Below are 26,256 nucleotides of genomic sequence, written 5' to 3'. Positions count from 1 at the left end.
CTGTTTCTCTCCCTTGCTAGGGTGGGAGCTGATGTGACTGATCCAGATACAGACACCTCTGTCCAAGGGGGCAAGACTGGGGGGGGGGACAAATGCCTCACGAGGGTCTTCTCTTTCAGACACAGCTGGCATGAGTGCTGTAGTCAGCTCTCATTGTGGTAAATAGAGAATATTCCCCCTGGGTCACAGGACCAAGCCCCCTCCACCCAGCTGATGCCGCCCGTTCCCAGGTATCCCCCCAAATACCTGGGACTGTTTGACACGTCCACTTAAACCTGCAGCAAAGCAGAACAGAGTCCTCTGGAGCTACGGGCAGAAGCCCCTACTGCACAGGACACACTCAGCCAGCGCAAACCAGAGCCCCAGAAAGGGAGCTGAAAGAAGGTAAAGGACCGAGGAAATGTGGGGGTTTCTATGCGAAACAGAATGGGTTTGGTTCAGAGTAGCTTGCTCTAACTTTTTACTTTCTTTTCTTCCCTGGACAGGCCTCCTGTGCCCCAAGGGAACAGATGTCCAACGGCAGCTCCTTCAATGAGTTCCTCCTCCTGGCATTTGCAGACACACGGGAGATGCAGCTCTTGCACTTCTCCCTCTTCCTGGGCATCTACCTGGCTGCCCTCCTGGGCAACGGCCTCATCATCACAGCCATGGCCTGCGACCACCGCCTCCACACCCCCATGTACTTCTTCCTCCTCAACCTCTCCCTCCTCGACCTTGGCTCCATCTCCACCACTGTCCCCAAATCCATGGCCAATTCCCTATGGAACACCAGGACCATTTCATACTCAGGATGTGCTGTCCAAATCTTTCTGGTTCTCTTCTTGCTCGCAGCAGAGTATTGTCTCCTCACAGTCATGGCCTATGACTGCTATGTTGCCATCTGCAGACCCCTGCACTACGGGACCCTCATGGGCAGCAGAGCTTGTGTCAAAATGGCAGCAGCTGCCTGGGCCACTGGTTTTCTCAATGCTCTCCTGCACACTGCTAACACATTTTCAATACCACTCTGCCAAGGCAACACAGTGGACCAGTTCTTCTGTGAAGTGCCCCAGATATTCCAGCTGTCCTGCTCAGACGCCTACTCCTGGGAAGCTGCGGTTAGTGTTGTTAGTGCCTGTTTAGCTTTGGGGTGTTTCATTTTCATTGTGGTGTCCTACGTGCAGATCTTCACTGCTGTGCTGAGGATCCCCTCTGAGCAGGGCCAGCACAAAGCCTTTTCCATGTGCCTCCCGCACCTGGCCGTCGTCTCCCTGTTTGTCAGCACTGGCACATTTGACTGCCTGAAGCCCCCCTCTCTCTCCTCCCCAGCTCTGGATCTGGTGGTGGCTGTTCTGTACTCGGTGGTGCCTCCAACAGTGAACCCTCTCATCTACAGCATGAGGAACAAGGAGCTCAAGGATGCCTTGAGGAAACTGATTCAATGGGTATGATGTCAGTGCCAATAACTGTCCCATGTGCATCTGCTCATCTTTCCCAGGGTAGTCGGCCTCAAGGATATATATTATTCATTTATTTCTTTCTTACCTTTCTCGGTTATATTCATGTGAAAAAGCAATGTTTAGGTTCCTCTTACTTCTCAGTAATCCCTCTCTTATATTTGACACAGAGGCTGTGTTGAAGCAGGAAGCCAGGGTTCCCCCTTCATCAGCAGAGATGGGGGGGACCTCAGAGCCTGCTACTCTGAGCTCCCTCAGATGCTCCCAGGGCAATGGGGAGAGTTTCCCTTTGCAGTGTCTCTTTCAGCACTGACACCAAGGGAGCTCAGGGGCACAGGCGCAGATGAGTACAGGTAGGGTGAGATCATGGGTCCCGTGCCCATTAGGAGAGCTCAGCTCCCCTGGCCACAGTCAGGGTGTGATCTCACCCCTCTAGTTCGAGAGTGGCAGACAGGTGTCACTATGGGCTGGTCCCTTCCCTCTTCTGTGCTCCAGCACTCAAAGCAGAGCAGGAGCGCAGGGGAGGAGAGTCTGGATGAAGCCTGTGGGAACAGATGCCCTGCTCCTCAGGACCATCCCCCCACTGCCACAGCAGGCATTTCCTTGCTGCAGCCTTTGCATGGGGGCTGATGCTTTCTGGGAGACACATCCACCAGCAGCAGCAGGACTTTCACTGTTCAGGGCTTTCCTCCTCATTTCCACACTGTCCTGCTGTGCTCTCATGTGTGTATATGGCCTCAGTGCTCTTGTAACGTGCTTCCGTGTGCATTTCTGTGAGCTCAGGCAGCACCAGGCCCTGGGCACCCATATGCCAGACGTGGCCTCCACAATAACATTTCCATAATAAAAGGGGTTCTCCTCTGTTATCTGCCTGAAGTCCGGCCTTTCTTCAGAAGATGGAGTCAAAAATATGCTCAAGGCAATGCACCACCAAGGGGTCCAGTGTTCTGCTTGTGAACTCCATGGGAGCCAGGCGATGAGCTCAGAGTCCCCAGTAATCTGTTAGGGACTGAGGGTTGGATTCAGGGCTCATCTCTCAGTGACCAGTGCCAGTGGAGATGGTGAATGGTGTCTGAATTACCTTCCCAGGGCTGTCTCACGGGTGACAGTGCTGATGACCTGACCCTGTCCCCGTCCTGCTGACCTGACTCCTCATCTCTGCCTGGGACCTGCCTCTGACTACAGCCAAGAAAGCCTTGGCAAGGGAAGGTGGGATCCAAGGAGATCCCAAGGAAGGCTGTAAATAAAAAAGGTGACTCTATGTCCGTAGCAGCAACTGTTACCTGACAGCCACTATAAAGGTGTGAGGAGAGCTTCAGATTTTGACCCTCTACCCAGGTAACATTGCATGCAGAGTCTCAGCTGCATGAAGAAGCGAAAACAGTCACTTGGGGTCAGATTTTGTGATGCCCAGTTATGACAACAGGTCTTTCTGTGTCACAGCTTGACCCTTTATGCACCATTTCTGACAGGGTTCCTGCGACAGAGAGTATGTTGTCGGGAGCAGCAAGAGCGGGGCTGCTCCGTGTGGGAAGTGGAGTTGGGAGCTGAGGGTGCCAGCAAGGCAGGCAGGGCAGGGACCCACCGATGAGAGGTGCCGTCCCACAGTGCCCGGACAAGAGGAGCAGAGCAGATTTGGGGATGGTAACTGGGGTCAGGCACAGTCCAGCGATGGCCAGACAAGACTCAAGTGCTGGGGACCAAAATAGGATGACGCTTTGTAAGACAGCAGAGGATCTCTAAGGCAGAAAGTGATGATGTGGTAACTACGATCTGTGGCCAGAATGTGTGCACGTGAGTTGCCCGTAATCATGATGTGCCTTGCTGCCTACGTGCCAGCAATCACAGTGTGCCTTCCTGCCTGCCTGCCAGGGATCAGGATGTGCCTTCCTGCCTGTCACAAGATGCCACAACGCACAAGGAGATACGTGGCAGGAAGAGGGGCTGGCCTTGGTTGGTTGCTATATAACCAGCCATTGTTGTCTCAGTAAAGGAGATCTCTTGCACCATCCTATCTGAGGTCCGTGTCGTCATATGCCACACTCAAAGGCTCCAAACAGCCCTGCTTTGTGTGGCAGGTTGGACTGGAGACCTCCAGAGATCCCTTCCCACCAAGACTCCTCTGAGATTCCATGAATTCTTGCTCCTTGGCCTCTGCTCTGGCACAGCTGGCAGGCTGAGGAGAGCACCTGGGGTAGAGCAGAATGAGCTCAGCTGGCAGAGCCTCAGGGAAAGATCCAAAAGTCTCTCCTGGAGCTAGTGAAAGGAGAAATGAAAGCTAGTGACACACAAAGAAACAGATGTGCTTGGGTGGGCACTAGCTCCACTCTCCTGCTCAGCCCTAGCCTTTGGAAAACTCCCTCATGCACTCCGAGAGGCTCCACCTGCCTCTTCCACCCTCCCTGTGCTCCCCTCCCATCAGCCAAAGTGGAGCTCAGCATTGCCTGGGGACTCTTCCACATGGGGAGCAGAGGAAGGGCCTTCACCAGCCCCACATTGCTCGTCCCACCCCCGGCCTTTGCAGTTGCTTGGGCCTGGGTCTGCCCACTTGCCTTCACCATGGTCACAGCTACACTGAAGCCCACGAAAATCCCAGTGCTCCTACCCTCAAGAGGGCATCCACCCTGAACATGGAGCCTGATCAGCCACAAAGGCATCACCCATCCAGTGCCCCGGCCATGCAGCCAAGGGCAGGGGTCTCTGCCACAATTTCCCTGCCCCTTCCCTGCTCCCGGCACCGCTGCTGCTGTGCCCATGTCAAACCCTCCTGCTGCCAGACTGACCTGGGGCCTGAGGCAGCTCCAGCTCCCTCCAGGGCTGCACTGGAGCCTTTCAGGAGCAGGCTGAGGTGGGGCTGGCACTGCCAGGGTGGGTTGGGAGAGGGCAGCTCCCCTCTGCCATGCTGGGGCTGGGGCTGGGGCTGGGGCTGGGGCTGGGCACAGCGTTTCCCTGGGGAGCTCCCTGAGGAGCCGCTCCGGGGGATCCTCCACCTCTGCCCTGGCAGCAGCACCAGTGCTCAGGGTGCTGGGGTGGAAGTGCTCAGAGGCTGGAAGGGGCACGGGCTGCCCAGGGGGAGCATCGAGACCTTGTCCATGCATGCAGGGATGGAGTGAGGAAAGTCGGAGCTTGCTTGCAGCGGCCACCAGAGACCTCAGACATGGAAAGGGCTGGGGTATTATGAAATGACTCCTAAATGATCCCCCAGAGTCTGAGAGGTCCAAGTGCCCAGCCCCCACCCAGCCCAGGCTGTGCCCCACGTTGGTATTAGCCGACAGCCATGATCCAGGATCTGCGGGTTTCTGGTGCAGAGGAGAGCCCATGCAAGGCTGGCCTTTTCCCCTCCATCGGGATACGGAGACCTGCAGGAGGATGGAGCTGTCCATGGACCGCCCCACAGCTGGGTGAGCAGCCAGTGCTGGAAAGGGCTGATGTGAGGGGCTGCTCTGGGACGATGGCCCTGCAGCAGCTTCCCCACTGTGTCCATGCAACACAGGGATCTACCTGGGCTCTCCTCTCCTGCACCCGCCATGTCCTGCTGCCTTTCCCAGCAGACCTACATTTGCCTGCAAGCACACAGCTGTGTGCTCCCACACTGCTGTTCACACGCAGGAGCTGCCTGCTGGCATTTTGCCTCTCTGGGCCCTTTCCAGACCAGACCAGACCCTCCCCAGCTCTCCCCACCTCCCCTGCCCTCTCCCCAGCTCACCCAGCACAGCAGACCAGCCTGGGGTGGCCCCACAGCAGTGCCTGTGGCAGGGGGCTGCAGAGCTCTGGGCACTCACCCCACAGCCCCAGCCCCTCTGCAGGGCACAGCAGCTGCTGGGGGGCAGAGAGGGGTGTCAGCCTCCCCATCAGCCCCACACCTGGGGGCCAGCAATGGCACAAGGAAATGGAGGCCAGGCACTTCAGGTCTCCACTGTTCTCATGACCAGAGATCCTTAACCCTGGCTGCCTGCAGCCCCTCTGGGCAGCCCCTCTCCCCAGGGCAGCACCAGAGTCCTGGCCCCGGGGCTCCTCAGGCAGCTCCAGTGACAGGGCAGCCTGCCCGGAGCTGACACACACAGAAACAGGTTTTCGTTTATTCCTCCTCACAAGCACACAATTGCTCCTTTGCTCTTCTCTGGAGATGTCCCTGCTGCCCAGAGAGCCTTTCCCCAGCTGAGTGTGTCCGTGCTGTCCTGGCCATTCCTGCACCCCTGTCCTGTACTGCCCGCAGGGTCCCGGGCTGGCGGTGCTCGTTTGCAGGGTGACTGGCCATGCTGGTGAGGGCAGAGCCAGCTGGACCAGCATCAATGCACACGACAAGCCCCTCCCCAGGGTCTGTGGCTGTGGAGGATGGATGGAGCAATCACAGGGCATTTCACATTGCTCAGGAGATGTTCAGGGGTGTCATTAGACCCAGTCCACTCCCTCTCCTGAGACTGCAGAGCCCTGATGTGGTGCATTCCCTGGTTTGGCCCTTTACTTTGTGTGACTCCACTTGGTTTGGGGAGTCTCCACTCACTGCCCATCCCAGGCACACGCTGCCCCTGGAGATCCCCTGTGCTCTCCATCCAGGTGGCTCCATATTCCCTTCCAGAAGGATGGGCATCTCTCACCAGCCCTCTAATGCGTGGGACAGTCCCCAGCAGAGACCTCTTGACCACTCACCCTCTCCAGGGGCACTGGGCACCCACAAGTGACAGTTGAATCCAGCCCCCATTCCCGCACACGTCACCCAAAAAAGCTCATCCCCCTTAGCCTATGGAAATCACAGGCACAGCAACAGGGCCTTTTGGGGTGCAATTCCCTGAGCTCATTCTTGGCTCCCGCTTGGGAAGAAGACCCCATCGCTCAGGCACAGGACTAAGAAGATCCACTTTTATTGCAGAGATACTACTTGGGAGGCCAGCTCTGACACAATGAGGGGGCAGATTTACAGCAGGCCTCTGGGTCAGACCCATGGGGTTTGGACTATTGGAGAAGTGGGAGGAATTCAGAAGCCTGTGTACAAACATGACTATCACAGACAGAACTCCCAAAGCACAAGAGCTGTCTGAGGTAAACTGGGAATTGCTTGTGAAAAGCGATGGGCAACTTATTGCTGCTGAAATAGCACCAGCTGGATCAGTTTATTCACTGCGTCCTTGAGCTCCTTGTTCCTCATGCTGTAGATGAGGGGGTTCACTGCTGGAGGCACCACCGAGTACAGAACAGCCACCACCAGATCCACAGCTGGGGAGGAAAGGGAGGGGGGCTTCAGGTAGGCAAACATGCCAGTGCTGACAAACAGGGAGACCACGGCCAGGTGCGGGAGGCACATGGAGAAGGCTTTGTGCCGGCCCTGCTCAGAGGGGATCCTCAGCACAGCAGTGAAGATCTGCACGTAGGACACCACAATGAAAAGGAAACACCCAAAGCCTAAACAGATACTAACCACAATAACCCCAACTTCCCTGAGGTAGGAGTCTGAGCAGGAGAGCTTGAGGATCTGTGAGATTTCACAGAAGAACTGGTCCACTGTGTTGCCTTGGCAGAGTGGTATTGAAAATGTGTTAGCAGTGTGCAGCACAGCATAGAGAAAAACAGTGCTCCAGGCAGCTGCTGCCATTTTGACACAAGCTCTGCTGCCCATGATAGTCCCATAGTGCAGGGGTCTGCAGATGGCAATGTAGCGATCATAGGCCATGACAGTGAGGAGAGAATACTCTGCTGACATAAAGAAGACAAAGAAAAAGACTTGGGCAGCACATCCTGAGTAGGAAATGGCCCTGGTGTCCCACAGGGAATTGGCCATGGATTTGGGGACCGTGGCAGAGATGGAGGCAAGGTCGAGGAGGGAGAGGTTGAGGAGGAAGAAGTACATGGGGGTGTGGAGGTGGTGGTCGCAGGCTACGGCTGTGATGATGAGGCCGTTGCCCAGGAGGGCAGCCAGGTAGATGCCCAGGAAGAGCGAGAAGTGCAAGAGCTGCAGCTCCTGTGTGTCCACAAATGGCAGGAGGAGGAACTCGTTGAAGGAGCTGCTGTTCAACATTTGCTCCCCCTGGCCATGGGGGACTGTCCAAGGAGGAAAAGACATTGACAAGTTAGGAGAGACTTTTAAAGGAAAATAAATAAGTAAACATTTTCATTTCTTATTAAAAATCCCACATTGCTTCTCTGTTTATTGGGAGGCCCTTTGTCCAGTTCCCTTGATTGAGCTCTGGTTTGTGAGGGCAGAGGGAGTCATGAGGAGCAGGGACCTCTGCCCGTAGGTTCCATAGGAGTCTGTCCTGCTGTACAGCAGGGGATACATGGGAATGGGGGTGACTAGCTCTGACATTCACAATTTCTGTCAAATGAAATTCATTCATCTTGTGGAAGGGCTTTTCAGCATCTTCTCTCCCAATTCTAAAGGACAAGGGTTGCAGAAGTGAGTTTCAGGGATTTTTTTAATATTGTTTATTTTCTTTGAGAGGCCCTCGTCTGCCCTGGGGAGTGCTCTTTAAAAGTAGAAATCCTTGGCATTTCTACTGTGAGTCCTGAGAGGAAAGCATGCACTGTCACTTGGAGTGGGGACATCTCGACTGTCTAGTAGTCTCATTCCTACCTGTCCTGTGCTTGCACCTCTTTGAGCTGGAGCATGCTGTTCCCCCCAAAAGAAACTAGCCCCTGCTGAGAGCAGACAAGTCCACTTTCAAAGTGCAGATCTCCAACCTTCTCTGCCTTTCTCTGGGCACCTGAGGGAGGTCTCCACACTCCTCTTCTAGCCAAGGACACACAGGGCTCTTTTCAGATGCCCATTGACAGCCTCCCACCACCATCTCCATGCTCTCAGCATCTCTGCTGCTTCATAGAGATGCTATGAGATCACAGAGATGCTATGAGACAGCAGTGCCTTTCTGGAGGGCAGCTCACAGCCCGGTCGGACCCAACAGGGAAACAGTCAAAGGACCGTTAGGACTGAAGATGGGCTCTGCTTAAGGGAGAGTCAGCTCATTTCCGAACCCCACAGACTGCATTTCCTTTATCTGCACAAGTTTGAAGGGGGCTGGGGCAACCTCATTTCCATGCAGACTCCTCTGCTGCACAACTCGCAATGTCAGTGTGTGAACTTCATCTGAAACCCTCAACCCCAGGGAGATCGAGAGAAGAACAGGAGCAGCATGGACAGGAGGGACAAAAGGAGCAACATCACGATCCTGGTGCTGAAGGAGGCAAGGAGAGAAAGAGACAGAAAGGCACTCGGGAAAGCCTTCACCTTCCCCAGCTGGGCATGCCACCTCACAGACAGCGACATTTGCAGAGCAGTCGCTCTCAGCCCCTTTGTCGGGCAGCACAAAACAGGCCCATGGCAGCTGAGAGGTCCCTCTCCTCTGCCAGAGGTCTGGCTGCAGAGGAGGCAGCTCATGCCCTGGACGTCACGACTGTCAGGGCAGAGGCTCTGCTGGGTGGGAGAGAAGACATGGGGGAGTGCTCAGAGGAAGGTGTCTGCATCGGAGGGATTGACCATGACTTGCCCAAATCCACCCTCCCATGACGATTGTGTTCACTGTTCCCTCTCATTCCCTGCCCATCTCTGCTGCCTGGCACTGTCCCTGCTGCCTGGAGCTTTCTCGATCCCAACATCTTTTCCCTGTCGGTGCTCACAGACCCCGTCCCACCCTCCATGTGCACAGTTCTGCCCTACAGAAACTACTCAGGACAGGGCACTTGCCAGGGGCATCTCTGCATGCAGGTCCTAAGCAGCAGGTCACATAAACCCTGATGAGACCATAAAGGTGCTGCTGGTGCTGTCTGTAGGCTGAGGTGGGGTTGAAGGGGTTTGCTGACCTTTCTCACAGACCTACTGATCTCTGAGAGTGAAGGTTAGCGAGTCCCAGTCCCTTGCCAAACCAGCAAACTCTTTCCCTTTTTCTCCCTGCCAAATTAAGAAACTGAAAGCCCTGGAAGGGAAACTCCTTCCCTTTCAAGTAGCCTTTTTTATTCCACCTTCCCCTGTGGTGCAGGGACACTGCTCTGAATCACAGCCCTGGGCAGATCTTGGTGCATGTCCCAGCTTCACAGCCCTGCACCGTCCCTGGCAGAAGGCAGCAGCATGCCCTGTGCCTGTGACGGTGTGACAGGGAAGCCCTGCTCTAAAGCATCACCTCCCCCATACTGGAGAAGCTGGGATAGCGATCCTTAAAAACTGATCATTCATATGAGAATGGGTTTAGAAGATCCCTGCAGGAGCCTCAGTACCATTGCCCTGCAGCGAGAGGCTTACCGTGTCAAGGGCTGTGGAGATTTCTCCCACAAGCAGCTCTCCTCTGTCCTCCCACTCCACACTGCCTTGCACTTCTTTCTGCCTTCTCTCAGCTCATGTCAGCAGCAGCAGGCAGTGCCCGCAGCCCTGCTGCTCTGCGCAGAGGAGCTGCTCCTCTGGTTGCCATGAGCTCCCTCCATCCCAGGAGCCTGGCCTCGCTCAGGAGCAGGGGCCCAGCTGAAGGCCTGAATTTCTCTGTCCCTTGTGCTCCCTCCTCCTGGGAAATGTTCACTCAGGTAGACTAAAATAATCACCTATTGTCCTTTGCTAAAGAGTGGAGAAAGACAGATTCCAACATTGCAACTTGTTTTATCAGAGAATGACTGACTATGAGAGGTGGAAATGTCCCACTCTGGAAGGCCCTATTCCCATCTCTTGTTCAGCTGGAAAAGGAAAGGCTTTGCTGGGGACTCATAGCAGCTTCTCAACTCAAGGTTACCACCAATAAAGAACCAGGTTTTTGCAGCGACTCATGGCAGAAGAATGAGAGGCAATGGCTATAAGCTGACACAAGTGAGGTTAAAATTTAGATGTAAGGGAGAAAATGAAAGAAGGTGATGAAGCATTTGAAGAAGGGTCCAGCGAGGTCATGGACTTTCTGTTCCTGGAGGCTTACAGGATGCAGCTGGACAAGGCCCTCAGGAACTTGGTGTGAATTCAGTGTTGATCCTGATGTGAGCAGGAGATTGGGCTAGAGACCTCCCAAGGTCCCTTCCAGCCTGAATGATTCAGTGATTCTGTCATCTCTGGCTATTGCCACTGCAATTCTTGCAGTTTTGAATTCCTTTTCTGCATGTGGGTTAGCACCAGATTTGGCCTCCCCAGAGCCAGCCGCTCCTAGTGGTGGGAGGTTTCCTCTTGGGCCTGAAAGGTTTTAAGGTCAAAGTTTAATTATGAACAGCTGCTTGTCCAGAGTGGACCCTTCTCACAGCATACAATACCTGCTGCGTTACAACACAGTACTCTTCACCATTGTGAATGACGGGAAGTGAGAGCCAACGGGCATTGGTTGCAACAAAAGAGGTACGGGATGGGGATAAGGAAAAAAAATTTAGCTATTGAGATGGTGAAGCACTGGGGCAGGTTGCCCAGAGAGGCTGTGCCCTCCGGGCCAAAAAGCATCTCCATCCTTGGAGGTTTTCAAGGCCTAAATAAATAAAGCCTTGAGCAACCTGGTCCGACCTGAGAGCTGACCCTGCTGTGAGCAGGAAGCTGGGTTAGAGACCGCCTGAGGTCCTTTCCAGCCTGAATCATCTTGCATTTCTTTCCACACCAGGTCTTCCCTTGTTGATGGTAGGGAAAGCACTTAGGTCCTCTGTGACCACAGAAGTAAGTCAGACGTAAGTATGGTCAGAACAACTGCAGCAGTCCTGTCCTCTTCCAGTCAGTGTTGCTCAGGTGTAGGACTGTTTCACAGGTACCCCCAAACAGCCCTGATCATCTCCTTTATTTCACCCCCTGCTTTCCCCCCCTCCTTTTCCCCCTTTCAAGTTCTTCCCTTTTATCATCCTCATGCTCGTCCACACAAACAGCCCACCCCTGCTTACCCTGTGCCCACTGGTCCTCATTTTGTTTGCTTTGTGCATTCATTGGGCTTTTCTGGGCATTCATCTGGCTTTTACTGTGCTTTACTGTCAGCACAGTAATTCCTACCAGTGCCAGCAGCTCCATTAAACTAATACCTCCTTTTATTATGTGTAGTGTCCTGCAGTTCCTCACGCTCTTATCCTGCTGGAGTCACCACAAGTCAGGGGAGCCATCTGCACACACACACATTAACAGCTGACACAAGAGAGCTTCAGTGTGGGGGACCTTCAGAAACTTGAGGGTTTGTCCAACAGAAGCCTCAGGAAGTTTTCCAAGGAGAAGGGGCAAGTCCTGCACCTGGGGAAGGATAACTCCATGCATCAGAGCAGCATGGGCCCTTACCAGCAGAGGAGTGACCCTGAGGAGATGGGCCTGGCCATCGTGAGAAATCCCACACAAGCCAGTGGGGCACACTCATTGCAAATAAGGCCACAGGTCCATGGGCTGCACTAGGAAGAGCTTGGCCAGCAGACCAGGGCAGCCATTATCCCTCTGGACTCAGCCCTGGGGTGGCCACAGCTGCAGTAGTGTGTCCCAGGGTGGGGCTCCCAGGAGCTTCTCTTGGTAGTGGGAAACAGCATGAGAAGGGGAAACAGCCACAAACTGCAACTTGGGAGGTTCAGGCTGGACATTAACGTGAATAAACGTCACTCAAAGAGTAGTGCTGTGCTGCCAGAGATCACCCAGAGGGAGTCTGTGATCAGCCCCTGGCTCTGTGTTTCAAGGAACAGCCAGTGAGGATGGAGAGACACCAGTAAAGGGAGGGAGATCCCAGAGTGAGAGAGAGCAAGGTGGGAAGCAGGTTTACAGTGTGCAGGGACACAGCAGCAGGCATGGGACAGCGTAGGACAGCCTGTGGTGGAGACAGTCAAGGGCACAGGCAAGCCTGAGGGCCGCTTGTCCCCCAGGGGACCCCAAGAGATGTCGTGTCCTTGTCCTCCTCTCAGCATTGCAAACACACCCCTGCAGCCTGCCCCCAGGAAGAGCCCTGGGAAACGTGGGAGAAAAGGATCTGCCTTCCCAGGGGCTGGGTGTCCATCCTTGCCCATTTTGCTTGATCAAACACATGAAGGTTGACTTGGCATTAGAAACACCAGCACATTTCCTTTGCCTGCTTGTAGTCAGTGATCACAATTCTCTGCTCAGACCAGCCCCTGGGGAGTCTTTGTTGCTCATGGCTCTCAATGGGACCCACTAACACTCAAAGAAACTTTGGGCTTTGCTTCTTTGACTTCTGGAACATTTTCTGCAAAATCCTGCGAGGAGCTGTGGTTCATGGACTCAGCACCAAATCCACCATGGGGATCATTAAAATGCAAAAGCCCTGATGAACCACATTTTTTCCTGTAATTTTCTTCAAATCTTGTATGGTTAATGGAAGATGTTTCGGGAGTGTAGCTGAAAGATGGAGACTGCAATAGTATACAAGCATTTCTGCTTTGAAAGGGTGGTGGTTTTTTCCGGATTATTTATTTATTCGGATTATTATTTTCCCACTTTCAGAATAAGGGAAAGCAACATTCTCTAGCTGAGATCAATCCAGAGTGTCTCCTAGTGAAGTCTGGACATGTAGCCAACACCTGGGGCTGGCACCGTGAGGGTGGGTCGGGAGAGGGCAGCTCCCCTCTGCCACGCTGGGGCTGGGGCTGAGGCTGGGGCTGGGCACAGCGTTTCCCTGGGGAGCTCCCTGAGGAGCCGCTCCGGGAGATCCTCCACCTCTGCCCTGGCAGCAGCACCGGTGCTCAAGGTGCTGGGGTGGAAGTGCACAGAGGGTGGAAGGGGGACGGGCTGCCCAGGGGAGCATCAAGACCTTGTCCGTGCACGAAGGGATGGAGTGAGGAAAGCCAGAGCCTGGCTGGAGCTGCAACCAGATGCCTTGGACATGGCAACTGCTGTCATTAAATGACTCCTAAATGATCCCCCACCCACTGCCCAGCCAGTGGTATGCTCCAGGATCCGCTGGTGTCTGGTGCAGAAGAGAAGCCATGCAAGGCTGGTCTTTTCGCCACCACTGGGATACAGAGACCTGCAGGAGGATGGAGCTGGCCAGGGACCACCCCACAGCTGGGTGAGCAGCCAGTGCTGGAAAGGGCTGATGTGAGGGGCTGCTCTGGGACGATGGCCCTGCAGCAGCTTCCCCACTGTGTCCAAGCAACACAGGGAACAACCTGGGCTCTCCTCTCCTGCACCCACCATGTCCTGCTGCCTTTCCCAGCAGACCTGCATTTGCCCTGCAAGCACACGGCTGCGTGCTCCCACACTGCCCTTCACACGCAGGAGCTGCCTGCTGGCATTTTTCCTCTCTGGGCCCTTTCCAGACCAGCCCAGACCCTCCCCAGCTCTCCCACCTCCCCTGCCCTCTCCCCAGCCCACCCAGCACAGCAGACCAGGCTGGGGTGGCCCCACAGCAGTGCCTGTGGCAGGGGGCTGCAGAGCTCTGGGCACTCACCCCACTGCCCCAGCCCCTCTGCAGGCCACAGCAGCTGCTGGGGGGCACAGAGGGGTGTCAGCCTCCCCATCAGCCCCACACCTGGGGACCAGCAATGGCACAAGGAAATGGAGGCCAGGCACTCCATGTCTCCACTGCTCTCATGACCAGAGATCCTTAACCCTGGCTGCCTGCAGCCCCTCTGGGCAGCCCCTCTCCCCAGGGCAGCACAAGAGTCCTGGCCCCGGGGCTCCTCAGGCAGCTCCAGTGACAGGGCAGCCTGCCCGGAGCTGACACACACGGAAACAGATTTTCCTTTATTCCTCCCCACAAGCACACAATTGCTCCTTTGCTCTTCTCTGGAGATGTCCCTGCTCCCCAGAGGGCCTTTCTTCGGGTCAGTGTGTCCGTGCTGGCCTGATCAGCCATTCCTGCACCCCTGTCCTGGGCTTCCTGCAGGGCCCTGGGCTGGCAGTGCTGCTCTGCAGGGCAAGCAGGCTGTACGGCCCCAGGGTGACTCCGCGTGAGCCCTGATTTGGTGCCTTCCCTGGTTTGGCCCTTTACTTTGTGTGACTCCACTTGGTTTGGGGAGTCTCCACTCACTGCCCATCCCAGGCACATGCTGCCCCTGGAGATCCCCTGTGCTCTCCAGCTGGCTCCATATTCCCTTCCAGAGGGATGGGCATCTGTCACCAGCCCTCTAATAGGTGGGACAGTCCCCAGCGGAGACCTCTTGACCACTCACCCTCCGCAGGGGCACTGGGCACCCACAAGTGACAGCTGAATCCAGCCCTTATTCCCTCAAACATCACTCTATGAGTGCTTCCCCCCTTTCCCAAAGGAAAGCCCAAGCACAGCAACAGGGCCTTTTGGGGTGCAATTCCCTGGGCACATTCATGGCTCCAACTTGGGAAGAAGAACCCATTATTCAGGCACAGGACTAAGGAGATCCCCTTTTATTGCAGAGATACTACTTGGGAGGCCAGCTCTGACACCATGATTTACAGATTTACAGAAGGCCTCTGGGTCAGACGCACAGGTTTTCTGCTCCTGGAGAAGTGGGATGAATTCAAACATTTGTGTACAAACATGGCTATCACAGGCAGAACTCCCAAAGCACAAGAGCTGTCTGAGGTAAACTGGGAATTGCTTGTGAGGAGAGATGGGCAACTTATTGCTGCTGAACTGGTACCAGTTGAATCAGTTTCCTCAGTGCGTCCTTGAGCTCCTTGTTCCTCATGCTGTAGAGGAGGGGGTTCACTGCTGGAGGCACCACCGAGTACAGAACAGCCACCACCAGGTCCAGAGCTGGGGAGGAGATGGAGGGGGGCTTCAGGTAGGCAAACAGGCCAGTGCTGATGAATAGCGAGACCATGGCCAGGTGAGGGAGGCACATGGAAAAGGCTTTGTGCCAGCCCTGCTCAGAGGGGATCCTCAGCACAACTGTGAAGATCTGCACGTAGGACACCACAATGAAAACAAAACACCCCAAAGCTAAACAAATACCAACCACAATAAGTCCCACTTCCCTGAGGTAGGCATCTGTGCAGGAGAGCTGGAGGATCTGGGGGATTTCACAGAAGAACTGGTCCACTGTGTTGCCTTGGCAGAGTGGTATCGAAAATGTATTAGCAGTGTGCAGGGCAGCATAGAGAAACCCACTGGCCCAGGCAGCTGCTGCCATTTTGACACAAGCTCTGCTGCCCATGGTTGTGCTGTAGTGCAGGGGTCTGCAGATGGCAACAAAGCGGTCGTAGGCCATGACAGTGAGGAGACAATATTCAGCTGAAATGAAAACAACAAACAAAAATATCTGGGCAGCACATCCTGAGTAGGAAATGGCCCTGGTGTCCCACAGGGAATTGGCCATGGATTTGGGGACAATGACAGAGATGGTGCCAAGGTCGAGGAGGGAGAGGTTGAGGAGGAAGAAGTACATGGGGGTGTGGAGGTGGTGGTCGCAGGCTACGGCTGTGATGATGAGGCCGTTGCCCAGGAGAGCAGCCAGGTAGATGCCCAGGAAGAGTGAGAAGTGCAAGAGCTGCAGCTCCCGGGTGTCCACAAATGCCAGGAGGAGGAACTCGTTGAGGGAGCTGCTGTTGAACATTGGCTCTTGGTTTGGAGCACTGTCCAACGAGGAAAAGGCATTGACAAGTTAGAGCAGGCTTCTCTGAGCAAAACCCATTCCACTTCTCATCGTACCACCCACACTGCCTCTCTCCTTTCCCTTCATTCAGCTCCCTTTCCTGACCTCTCGTTTGTGCTCGCTGAGTGTGCCGTGTGGAGCAGGGGCCTCTGTGCATGGGCTCCAGGGGAGTCAGTCCTGCTCTGCTGCGGTTTGTGATTGGAGGTGTCAAACTTCCCCGTGTATTCGGTAGGGACACCTGGGAGGGGCACCACGAACTGAGTGAAGGGGATTTGTCCAGTGACCCAGTTGCAATATTCTCTGTTTACTATTGTGAGATGAATGTAGCACTCGTGGCAGCTATGTCTGAAAGAGAAGACCCTTGTGAGGGATTCCTCTCCCCCAGCCTTGCCCTCTTGAACAGAGGTGTCTATCTGAATCAGCCACACCAGCTCCTGCTCTGGCAAAAGAGAGAAACGGTGCAGGGAAGGTAGGGGCTGACCTGACCCTTCCTAGACATCTCTGTCCCAGTGAGATGAACACTGCCCTCACATTGTTTAGCATGTCACTGCTTCTTCAGGCAGTGTAGTGGGAGTGGGAAGTTACTGCCTTCACTGCAGCTGAATCCCCCTCCTTAACCCCAGAGAGGGGTGAGGAAACAAGAAGCAATACCGTGACCCTCCCACCAAAGGGAAAGAAAGGAGGGAGAGACACACAGGCACTCAGAAAAGCCTTCACCTCACCCAGCTGTGCACACTGCATCCCAGAGAGCAACACTACAGGACAGTCACTGTGGAGGACTGGCTTGAGGGCAGAGGTCATGTGAAGACTGAACAACTAAAGGAAGCAGAACTAAGTGCATATCGCACACAGTTGATGTGAGCCAAGTCCCGTATGAGAGTAAAAACAGCTAGAGCCAAGGACACATTGTCCTTGGCTCCAAGGTGTTATCAATGATTAGTCCTGGGAACTTGCGGGTGATGTAATGCAGAAGTTGCTGGGTAAACCAAATTGCTGTTACCAATAAGGAGCTCAGCTTTTGCAATATGTATGAGCCTGATTAGTCCTGTGCTATATAAAGAAAGACCACACCTAATAAAGTTGAAGTACACTGATCACTCATATTGAGCGTCTGGGTCTTCCCTCCGTCGGCTCCTCCCGTGCAAGTTTCCAACAAATGGCGCCCGAACAGGGACCCTGCCGGTCAGGGACTCGGTGATTAAGAACTCAGGAGTCGACAGAGTGCTAGAGACAGCTGGTCCTGCTGTGCTAAAGGCGACGAGACACAAAAGGGGGTCTACGTGCCAGAGTTACAGAGGAGGTGGAGAGGACACAAACAAAGGGGGTCCGTGCCCAGGACGAGACGGGGTCCTGCCAGAAAGTCTCGCCGCCGGTCTTGCAAAGGTTGCAACGGTAAGTGAGTAACCACGGCGCGACAAGTGGCTTATTATTTATTAAGATGCTTTTTAGAAAAGCGAGGTACTCAAGGAATAGAATGTTATAAGGAACTCCCAGGGCTATTAGCTTACGGAGTGGCTAAGGGGTGTTTTGTTAACCCAGATACCATGTTCGAACAAACTGAATGGAAAAAATTTGGGGACAAGTTGTTTGATGAAGTAATAAGTGACAACAAGACAGTAAAAAAGCTGATGAAGCCGTGGAGGGCAGTTACTAATGCTCTCGCACCTCAAAGAAAAGAAAAAAAAAAAGAAAAAAGAAAAAAAAAAGAAAAAAAAAAAGAAAAAAGTAAAAAAAAAAAAAAAGAAAAAAAAGAAAGTAGCTGCCGCCGCCGCAGAGCGTTTGGGAAGCCCCGATGGGTTCAAGGAACCCCCGCATGCAGAGGTGTCCCCTGTGTCCCCATACCCATCACCCCCCTCAAACCTTTACTATTGCCCAGGGAGGGTCTGGGAACACAGGCCTGCCAAAAGGAGCAACATTGACCATGCGGCAGATCCCCCCTCCTCCCTCAGCGCCTCCCCCCTCTCTCCCTCCCCCCCCCTCTCCCCCCTCTCTCCTCCCCCCCCTCTCTCCCCCCTCCCCCCCTCTCTCTCCCCCCCTCTCTCTCCCCCCCCCCTTTTTCTCCTCTCCTCCTTCTCCTCTTCCTTTGGCCACAGTTATCTGAGGACACCCATCTCAGGCTATCAATGTGAAATAAGTTTTTCTCTATGATATTAATGGTCAGAAACCACTAATAAAAGCAGTTTGAAAAAAAAAAAAAGAAAGAAAGAAAAGAAAAAAAAAGAAAAAAAAAAAAAAAAAGGGGGTATCCCATCTTATATGGGAATAAAGCAGGGCCGACAAGAGCCTTTCGGCTTGTTTATTGACAGAGTAGCCAATGCTATACAAGCAGCAGGGGTACCAGATTACCTGAAAGGGACTATCTTGAAACAATGTGCAATACAGAATAGTAACCCTTCAACGCGTAGTATTTTAGCCACGCTCCCGGGAACATGGACTATTGAGGAGGGGCTAGAAAGAATGGCGCAGGTACCTGTAGGACCGCAAGCTATGCTAGTAGAGGCGGTGAAACAATTAGGAGAGAGCATGAGAGAGCAAGCACAGGCGTTGCGGGATAATATGCAACAGAATCAAAGACAGGTATTCGCTGCCATTGCTCCTTTGCAAAATCCCGGCGGAAATACCCCCCCGATCACCAACTGCAAAACCAACAAACATGATGGAGCGGCTTGCTGGAAGGCTGGTTCGGGAAACGCCCAAAGAAGCGGGACAAGCCGCCCCGCGACGACACAAAAGGCGGCCTTCACCACAACAACTCAGCAACCCCCGCAGTTAACACAACCACCTCAGCCGGCGCCCAGCTCCACTCCGAACGGCATGAATCCCTTTGTCTTCGACCAGCCACCAGAGGGAGTCTCGGACTGGACTTGGCAACAGCGGTAGACGCCACCTTATTGGATACAAAGCCAACAAGAATCCGGACGAATGTCTACGGACCAGTAACTATTAATCATGAGCCAGTAGGTGCCTTACTGATTGGAAGATCGTCCGCTACAATGAAAGGATTACAAGTTTTGACAGGATTGATCGACAAGGACTATTTCAGGGAAATACAAATTGTGGTTTCAGCAATGTTTCCACCTATGCACATACCACAAGGATCGAGAATAGCCCAGCTTATTCCGCTTCCCCACCTGACTGTAGGGGTGGCACCAGCGAAAGAGCAACCACGAGGCTATGGTGCTTTTGGTTCCACTGGAAGTGTAGTATTACTGACTGTCGGAATGCATCAAAGGCCCCGACAAACCGTGACTGTAAGGTATAAAGAAGAATCTATACGCACTAATGCCTTATTGGACACTGGAGCGGATGTATCAATAATTAGCACTAAGATCTGGCCCCAGCATTGGCCAACCCGAGAGACCAGCTCTACGGTAGCTGGAGTAGGCGGGGTCACCCTCGCCCGAAAATCATCGACGCTACAATGGACTATAGGGAACAAGGTGGTTAATTGCTCCGTTTCCATTTTACCCCTACCTGAAGGAGTACAAGCATTAATAGGGCGCGATATCCTTGCCCAGATGGGTATGGTGCTTACCTCAGAACACCCTTTATAGCACCGGCCATTGCCTGGACTTTCCCAATCCCACTCAGCTGGAGGACTGATCAGCCTGTGTGGGTAGAGCAATGGCCGCTTAAACGGGAAAGTCTCATTCAAGCACATGAACTAGTAAAGGAACAGTACAAACAAGGTCATCTAAGACTATCTACCAGCCCTTGGAATACCCCAATATTTGTGATCAAGAAAAAATCCGGCAAATACAGACTTTTACACGATCTACGTGCTGTAAACAGACAGATGCATGACATGGGTGCTTTACAACCGGGGTTACCCAGCCCAGCAATGATCCCAGAAGGCTGGCACCTGCTAATCGTAGATTTAAAGGACTGTTTCTTTACTATAGCCCTCCATGAAGATGATAAACAGCGATTTGCATTTACACTCCCTGCTATCAATAGAGAGGGGCCAGACCAAAGATTTGAATGGACAGTACTACCGCAGGGTATGCGAAACTCACCAACCCTCTGTCAACTCTATGTCGATGCGGCACTTCAACCGTTACGTCAACAGTGGCCAGAGACCATGATATATCACTACATGGACGACATATTGTTGGCACAAAAAAACCCCTTTTCTCCTGAACAAAAATTTGATCTAATCACACAATTAAAGAAAAAGGAACTTGTGATGGCCCCGGAAAAGGTACAGGAATCCAGCCCCTGGCAGTATCTAGGTTGGCATATTTCGAATGCCACCATCAGACCACAGAAATTGACAATCAGGACTGACATAAGAACACTCAATGATGCTCAAAAACTACTAGGAGACCTCCAATGGATCCGTCCGGTTGTCGGCATTCCTAATGAACTTTTAAATCTGCTACGCCCCTTGCTGAAGGGAACAGACCCAGCGGCTGCCGTCACGCTCACAGAGGAACAGCAACGGGTACTCCAGGAAATTGCATCGCTAATTACTACGCGTGCTACGCATCGACGCCTGGAAAATCAGCCACTTGATCTTACTATTTTATGTGGCCCACAATACCTAATGGGAGCCATTACACAACACAAAATAAAAACGGGGGAAAAAAGAGGGTTGGCGGAACCCATTGTACTAGAATGGATAGCACCACCGTTACAACCAAAACGAACTATTCAAGAAAAAATTTCAACGCTGGCCGAACTCATTAGGAAAGGAAGAAACCGAATATTGCAAATTGAGGGAGCACCACCGAATACCATTTGGCTGCCATTGAAACCCAACGACCTAGAATGGTCAGGCGGTTGTTGAACGAGCAAACAACACTGTCAAACAATACATAGAGAAGTTTAAGGATATCCTAGACATCAAGGAAAAAATTGATAAGACCCTATTCGTACTAAACTATTTGTGTGTATTCGGGCACGACAAAGAACCACCAGCAATCAAACATCATATAGAAGAAGAAAAGGCTGATAGCCGGACCTTTAGAGTAAAATACCGGGACATGAAAACGGGAGTATGGATAGGTCCAGCAGAGGTAATATATGTAGGGCGCGGTTATGTGTGTATATCTTCTCCCACAGGACCGGTTTGGGTTCCCAGCAGATTTACGAAACCTGTGATAGACGAAGGAGCGACTGTGGACAAAGACCATGCTCGGAATCGGACAGACAACTCTGCGCAAAATTGTCCTATTGATCATAATAATTGCTGAAGGGTCTACAATGTTGTCTCAGATTGATACTCAACAGAATATGTGGGTTACATGGGCTAACGAAACTAACCAGCGCACCTTTTGTTTGTCTCTAGCCTCAGGAAGCGATCCCTTCCGGACGTGTCTGTTTGGGGTGCCTATAGGAGCTCCAAAGAAATTGGTCAAGCTGTTAGGCCCATACTCAACTTCACTCACTCTCTTAAATGGGTCCTTCTCGAGCAACCTCTCAGACGGAGTGGTTGCTGCACTGCAACATCTTAATATATCGTTGCCATGGGATCCACAAGAATTAGATTTGTTAGGGTCAGTAGCAGTAGGAAACACTAGTGATAATTGGACACAAACCTGTTTTATACTAAACAAAGGTAAACAAAATAAGACTCATTGGACGAACATAACGTCTAGAACTTTAGGGTTTAACGCCAATGGTAATTATTGTGGGTGGAATAACTCCAATAATAGTGAGCCACTTGGGGCCTATGGAGTAAATGATCACAACTCAATGTGGCCTATGAGTGCCCCTAAGGCACTGCCTCCTGGTATTTTTCTAATTTGTGGTGACAGAGCATGGCAGGGTGTGCCAGGAAACGCTTATGGGGGACCTTGTTATATAGGACGCCTGACACTCTTTGCCCCTGACTTACATGATCAGCGTTGGTCAAATCTGACTGCAGCAATCAAACATAGAAGAAGTGAGAATCGTCGAGGCAAACGTGAATTGAAAAAACTAGGTTCAGATTGCGCTGATGATGTAGAATTATGGGGGCCTGCGGAAAGGTTTTTCGCCGCAGCTTTAGCTCCTAACGTTGCAGTTGCGCATGCCATGTCTAATCTAAATAAACTTGCTTGTTGGGCTGTTAAGCAATCAAATGTTACTACACAAATTCTCTCTGAAATGTCACAGGATATGGATAGCCTGAGACATGCAGTGTTGCAAAATAGAGCAGCTATAGACTTTCTGCTTTTGGCACAGGGATGCGGGTGTGAGGATTTTGAAGGAATGTGTTGTTTTAATCTTTCTGATCATGGACAGTCAATCCATGAGCAATTGAAATGGCTAAAGGACCACACCCAGAGAATCACCGTACAGTATAATTGGTTTGATGATTTGTTTAGAAAGATGTTTGGTAATGTGAGTACCTGGATTTTGGGCTTGATCAAAGAAGGGTTACGTATTCTATTCATAATTGTATTAATTTTAATTGCTGTAAGAGTGATTTTTGGCTGCTTAACACAAAAGCTTGAACAATTAACTAAAAAAGTTTTTCTCGCACAAAATAAAAACGGGGGAATTGTGGAGGACTGGCTTGAGGGCAGAGGTCATGTGAAGATTGAACAAATAAAGGAAGCAGAACTAAGTGCATATCGCACACAGTTGATGTGAGCCAAGTCCCGTATGAGAGTAAAAACAGCTAGAGCCAAGGACACATTGTCCTTGGCTTTAATGTGTTATCAATGATTAGTCCTGGGAACTTGCGGGTGATGTAATGCAGAAGTTGCTGGGTAAACCAAATTGCTGTTACCAATAAGGAGCTCAGCTTTTGCAATATGTATGAGCCTGATTAGTCCTATACTATATAAAGAAAGACCACGCCTAATAAAGTTGAAGTACACTGATCACTCATATTGAGCGTCTGGGTCTTCCCTCCGTCGGCTCCTCCCGTGCAAGTTTCCAACAGATACCCACCTGGTACTAATCAAAGGGGAGAGTGTCCTAGTCTATAGTCTGTCTAGGAGGCTCTCACCTGGAGAACCGTGACCTAATGAATATGCTGAGCAGAGGCACAGTGTTGCTGCTCTCCATCCCAGCCCTGTACGCTGACAGTAGCTGTGGCACTGAAGAAACTGCAGTAAGCGGGTCAGACCTGACGTCCACAAGATAATGAGCCTACTTCAAATACGACATGATGTAAAATCCAAAGAATCAGCATGGGACAACCCCTGGCAGTCACTGTCATCATGGCTGTTGAATTTAGGACTATGGGAAAAACACAATACACTCCTGGTCTTCTGGGTGGATTGGTTTTGCATGCATATATGTTATAATTTACTATATATTTACAATAATTTACTTGCTTGTATACTTTAACTGTTAGTTAAGCCAATGCCTGAAAGGCATGTCCGAACCGTGTCTGCACACTGGTGGCAGCAGTACTACCTCTCTGTCAGTCATGGGGTGGAGTGTAGCAAGAACACCTGGAGAAGACCTGGTGAGGAGTCAGGGGACTGGCAGAGCACATGATTGCAGCCCCAGCGTGTGCTCTCTACACACTGACCGAAACCCATCAAGGCTGGACATGCACATTCTGTTTTATCAACAATGTCTTGCTGCTTCGCAGCCAGTAGCTACTCAAGCCTGGCACAGTCAATATAAGGAAATAGTTCTAGTAGCTAAAAGGGGCCCTTAGGATAGACAATGTGAGTGCCGCCTGGGCGTCCAACCTTGGCATCCAGCAGCCTCCAATCAGTGACCCCTCCATGCGGTTCTCGGGGCTCCCTGCACAGTTTGGAGTGCAAGTCCTTCATTAAAGCTCCTCTGTTTAACCCCTCACAAACCTTGAGTGTCTCTCTGCGCTGGTATCCAACCCTCCCTTTCCTGCCTTGTGGTCACATATAGCCAGTTAATCTACTCAACTGATATAGGCATTTATCTAAAATCAGGGCCACCCTCCAGTCCCCATTGTGTTGAGATAAATTCAGCTTTCTTTGCAGCGCTGTGGTCAATCGTGGTCATCCTAGGGGCCTGCTGTTTGTAACTCTGTACCCTTTCACTGAAGCCACTGAGACAGTGTTTTCCAGAGACTCCATGGCAGCATTTTTTTCTTCGCATGTATTTTTCCGTTGTTCTCATGGCCTTGCACCTGCAAACATTAACATACAAGGAATATGACAAGCCTTGGCCAACCTGCAAAACAGTGCTGAGGCCTTCACAGCCCCTGAGCATTGTTTTTCCTAACACAGTTTTAAAAGAAGAAGGCAACGGAATAATAAGTATGCTGTTCCCAGCATCCCAAGATTTCTGTGGCTGGGTCACTGAAGCGAGGACTCCTGAAATGACTGCATGTTGAGCTGTTTCGATGTGAAGTGAGTTCTCAGCAGCCCAAAATCAAGACCTACAGACTCTAACAGAACAAGTTAATCCCTCCTGAGGAGATTGTGCTGGCCACCAGAATTATTCACTCCAGCTTATCTGGCATCCTGCAAGAGTACAGCTTTGAAACCTTGGCATATACAGATGCCAAAAGGGCAATCATCAGCAGAGAGTTTGAGTGCCATGGTCAAGAGAGAATATACCTATCACCAGGATGAAGGTCATTGGGAGAAACATTATCTTCAGTCACGTATATCCCCCTGCAGATGGAGACAACTGCCAAAGACTTTTACAGGAGACCAAAATAACCAGCACTGCAATGAGCTACAAATCCCCCAGGGCTTCGCAGAAGATGTAAGTCCTGGACTTCTATCTCCGTTTCCCCACACACACCCTCCAATACATCTTTCTCTGCAGAATTCATCTGCATGAAGGCTGTGAGCGCTGTGCTGAGAGAGCTCCCTTGAGCATGTGCACTAGCTCCCCATGACAAGGAGTGGCTGAGTGCAGACAGCGATGCTGTTACTCAAAATGCTGTGCACTTGGGCTGGGGCAAAGCTTTTGGCACAGTTTCGGTCACAGCCATCAGTGCAGCAATGTATAAAAAGTAGGTGTGTAGCTCTCCCTAAGGCCATCAGCAGAGTTGTGTTTTGAAGGAGCTTGCTGGAGACTGGCTACAGACCTGTGTACGTGGAGAATCATTGCCTCAGAACTGGACAACATGGCAGAAGAAGTGCTCTGAGACCTTGCTAAGCCTTCCAGACTCCAAGCCTTCACAACCAGATAGCAGTGACCTCTCTTTCTTCCTCACTGAAACATATGCGGCCAAACTTGTAGCTACATTTTAGTCCCTATTTGCCCACCAGCAAGCTTCCCTCAAGATTTTCACATCTTATTGGCTGTAGTAGCGCAGTCTTTTCTGCACGTCAGAGATCTTCCCCTCATTCACTTGCTGTCATGCCAGCAATTGCTTTTTTCTCCTTGGGCAGCCAGCTGTCTACTCCATGATACACAGCTTATGGAGGAGGGCCTACATCACTTGGATTTTCAGCAGTGTTTAACAAAATGGAGAAAGTAGCCTTTGCAACTCTCAAATGTCAGTGCTTAGGGAAGGCTTCTTGGTTTCATGGGTGAAAAGTTTAAGAAGTCTATGGAGTGTACTCAGGCTGGGGATTTCTATGCATATGACACCCTGGGTGATTAGTGTTAGGTCCTTATTTATTCATTTAGTTATTTCTTCAGAAGCAGACTAACAACTAAGGGGCCATCACAGCCTTTGGCATTATCTGCGGGGGGGGGGGGGGGGGGGGGGGGAGGGATTAGCCCTGAAACTTTGTGTTCATAAACAGCCACAGAAAGTCCATGAGACTCATAACCCTTTTTAAGTCCCATTCTCACTGAGGTTTCCTTTCTACTCCTTCTTCATCCCATGCTACTTCCAGTGCTAACTCCAGGAAAGAAATGTGATTTCGGACATTTGTTCCAGTTTCCTGTATTTGTTACATACCATAGAAAATACAGCCCTTCCCTATTTCTGGGATTTTGACCACAGACATGAAATGCTGATGCTGGCTGACATTCAAGATCTTTTCATGACACAAACTGCATTCCCAGCTTTTACATTTGAGATGCTTTTTCATGTAGACTGTGCACCTCTCTCACAAAATCATAGACAAACCATTTAAAGACTAATAGCCACGGCCTTGTGCTGGCCCAGACCTACATATAACTTGCAGTTAGGACACCTTATTCTTGTGCCTATGCTATCTGCACAGTTTTGCAGCAGGCAGAAATGGCAATAATGCAGCTATGGAGATGTTTGTGCAATGTCTGACAGAGCTCAAAAGAATTTCTCAACCCAAATACCTTCCTGCCATTCTTAATACAAGAGTAATATCCGTTGTGTAAAAGGAGAAAACAGGTCTTGAGATATTTGCAATAGGTATTTAGTTTAAAAATCCCCCAGCTTTTTTTTTTTTTACCCGTGGAAATGATGAAGATGGGTATAGTAATGTGCAGCAGATCCTCAGACAATGAAGTTTTGCTCACCACAACTGTCCTGCTCATGGACCACCAGCAAAACAGTGATCATTGCCCCTGCTATTTA

At 51.6% G+C, this 26,256-nt stretch overlaps 2 protein-coding genes and 1 long non-coding RNA gene across 3 annotated transcripts; 2 read left to right on the top strand and 1 right to left on the bottom strand.

Annotated features, from left to right (window-relative positions):
* The first annotated feature begins 509 nt into the window (after window positions 1–509).
* LOC135326246 (olfactory receptor 14A16-like) lies at window positions 510–1,430 on the top strand. Its single transcript, XM_064504095.1, has one exon. The coding sequence runs from the start codon at window positions 510–512 to the stop codon at window positions 1,428–1,430; it is 921 nt and encodes a 306-aa protein (XP_064360165.1).
* Window positions 1,431–6,513: 5,083 nt separating this feature from the next.
* On the bottom strand, window positions 6,514–7,068 carry LOC135326226 (olfactory receptor 14A16-like; the record flags this gene model as incomplete). Its single annotated transcript, XM_064504075.1, has 1 exon — window positions 6,514–7,068. A coding segment is annotated over one exon (555 nt), but the record flags the coding sequence as incomplete, so codon positions are not given.
* Window positions 7,069–18,032: 10,964 nt separating this feature from the next.
* Window positions 18,033–22,004, top strand: LOC135326152 (uncharacterized). Its single transcript, XR_010386782.1, has 2 exons — window positions 18,033–20,881; window positions 21,673–22,004. It is a non-coding gene; the product is annotated as an uncharacterized LOC135326152 (long non-coding RNA).
* Window positions 22,005–26,256: the final 4,252 nt, after the last annotated feature.

The sequence above is a fragment of the Dromaius novaehollandiae genome, unplaced genomic scaffold (genome assembly GCF_036370855.1).
Source record: "Dromaius novaehollandiae isolate bDroNov1 unplaced genomic scaffold, bDroNov1.hap1 HAP1_SCAFFOLD_37, whole genome shotgun sequence".
NCBI classification, from domain to species: domain Eukaryota; kingdom Metazoa; phylum Chordata; class Aves; order Casuariiformes; family Dromaiidae; genus Dromaius; species Dromaius novaehollandiae.
This window is presented reverse-complemented; position numbering and strand designations above follow the sequence as displayed.

Bases quoted from the DNA above. Each gene is read 5' to 3' on its own strand.
- LOC135326246 (XM_064504095.1), top strand. From the start codon at position 510: ATGTCCAACGGCAGCTCCTTCAATGAGTTCCTCCTCCTGGCATTTGCA.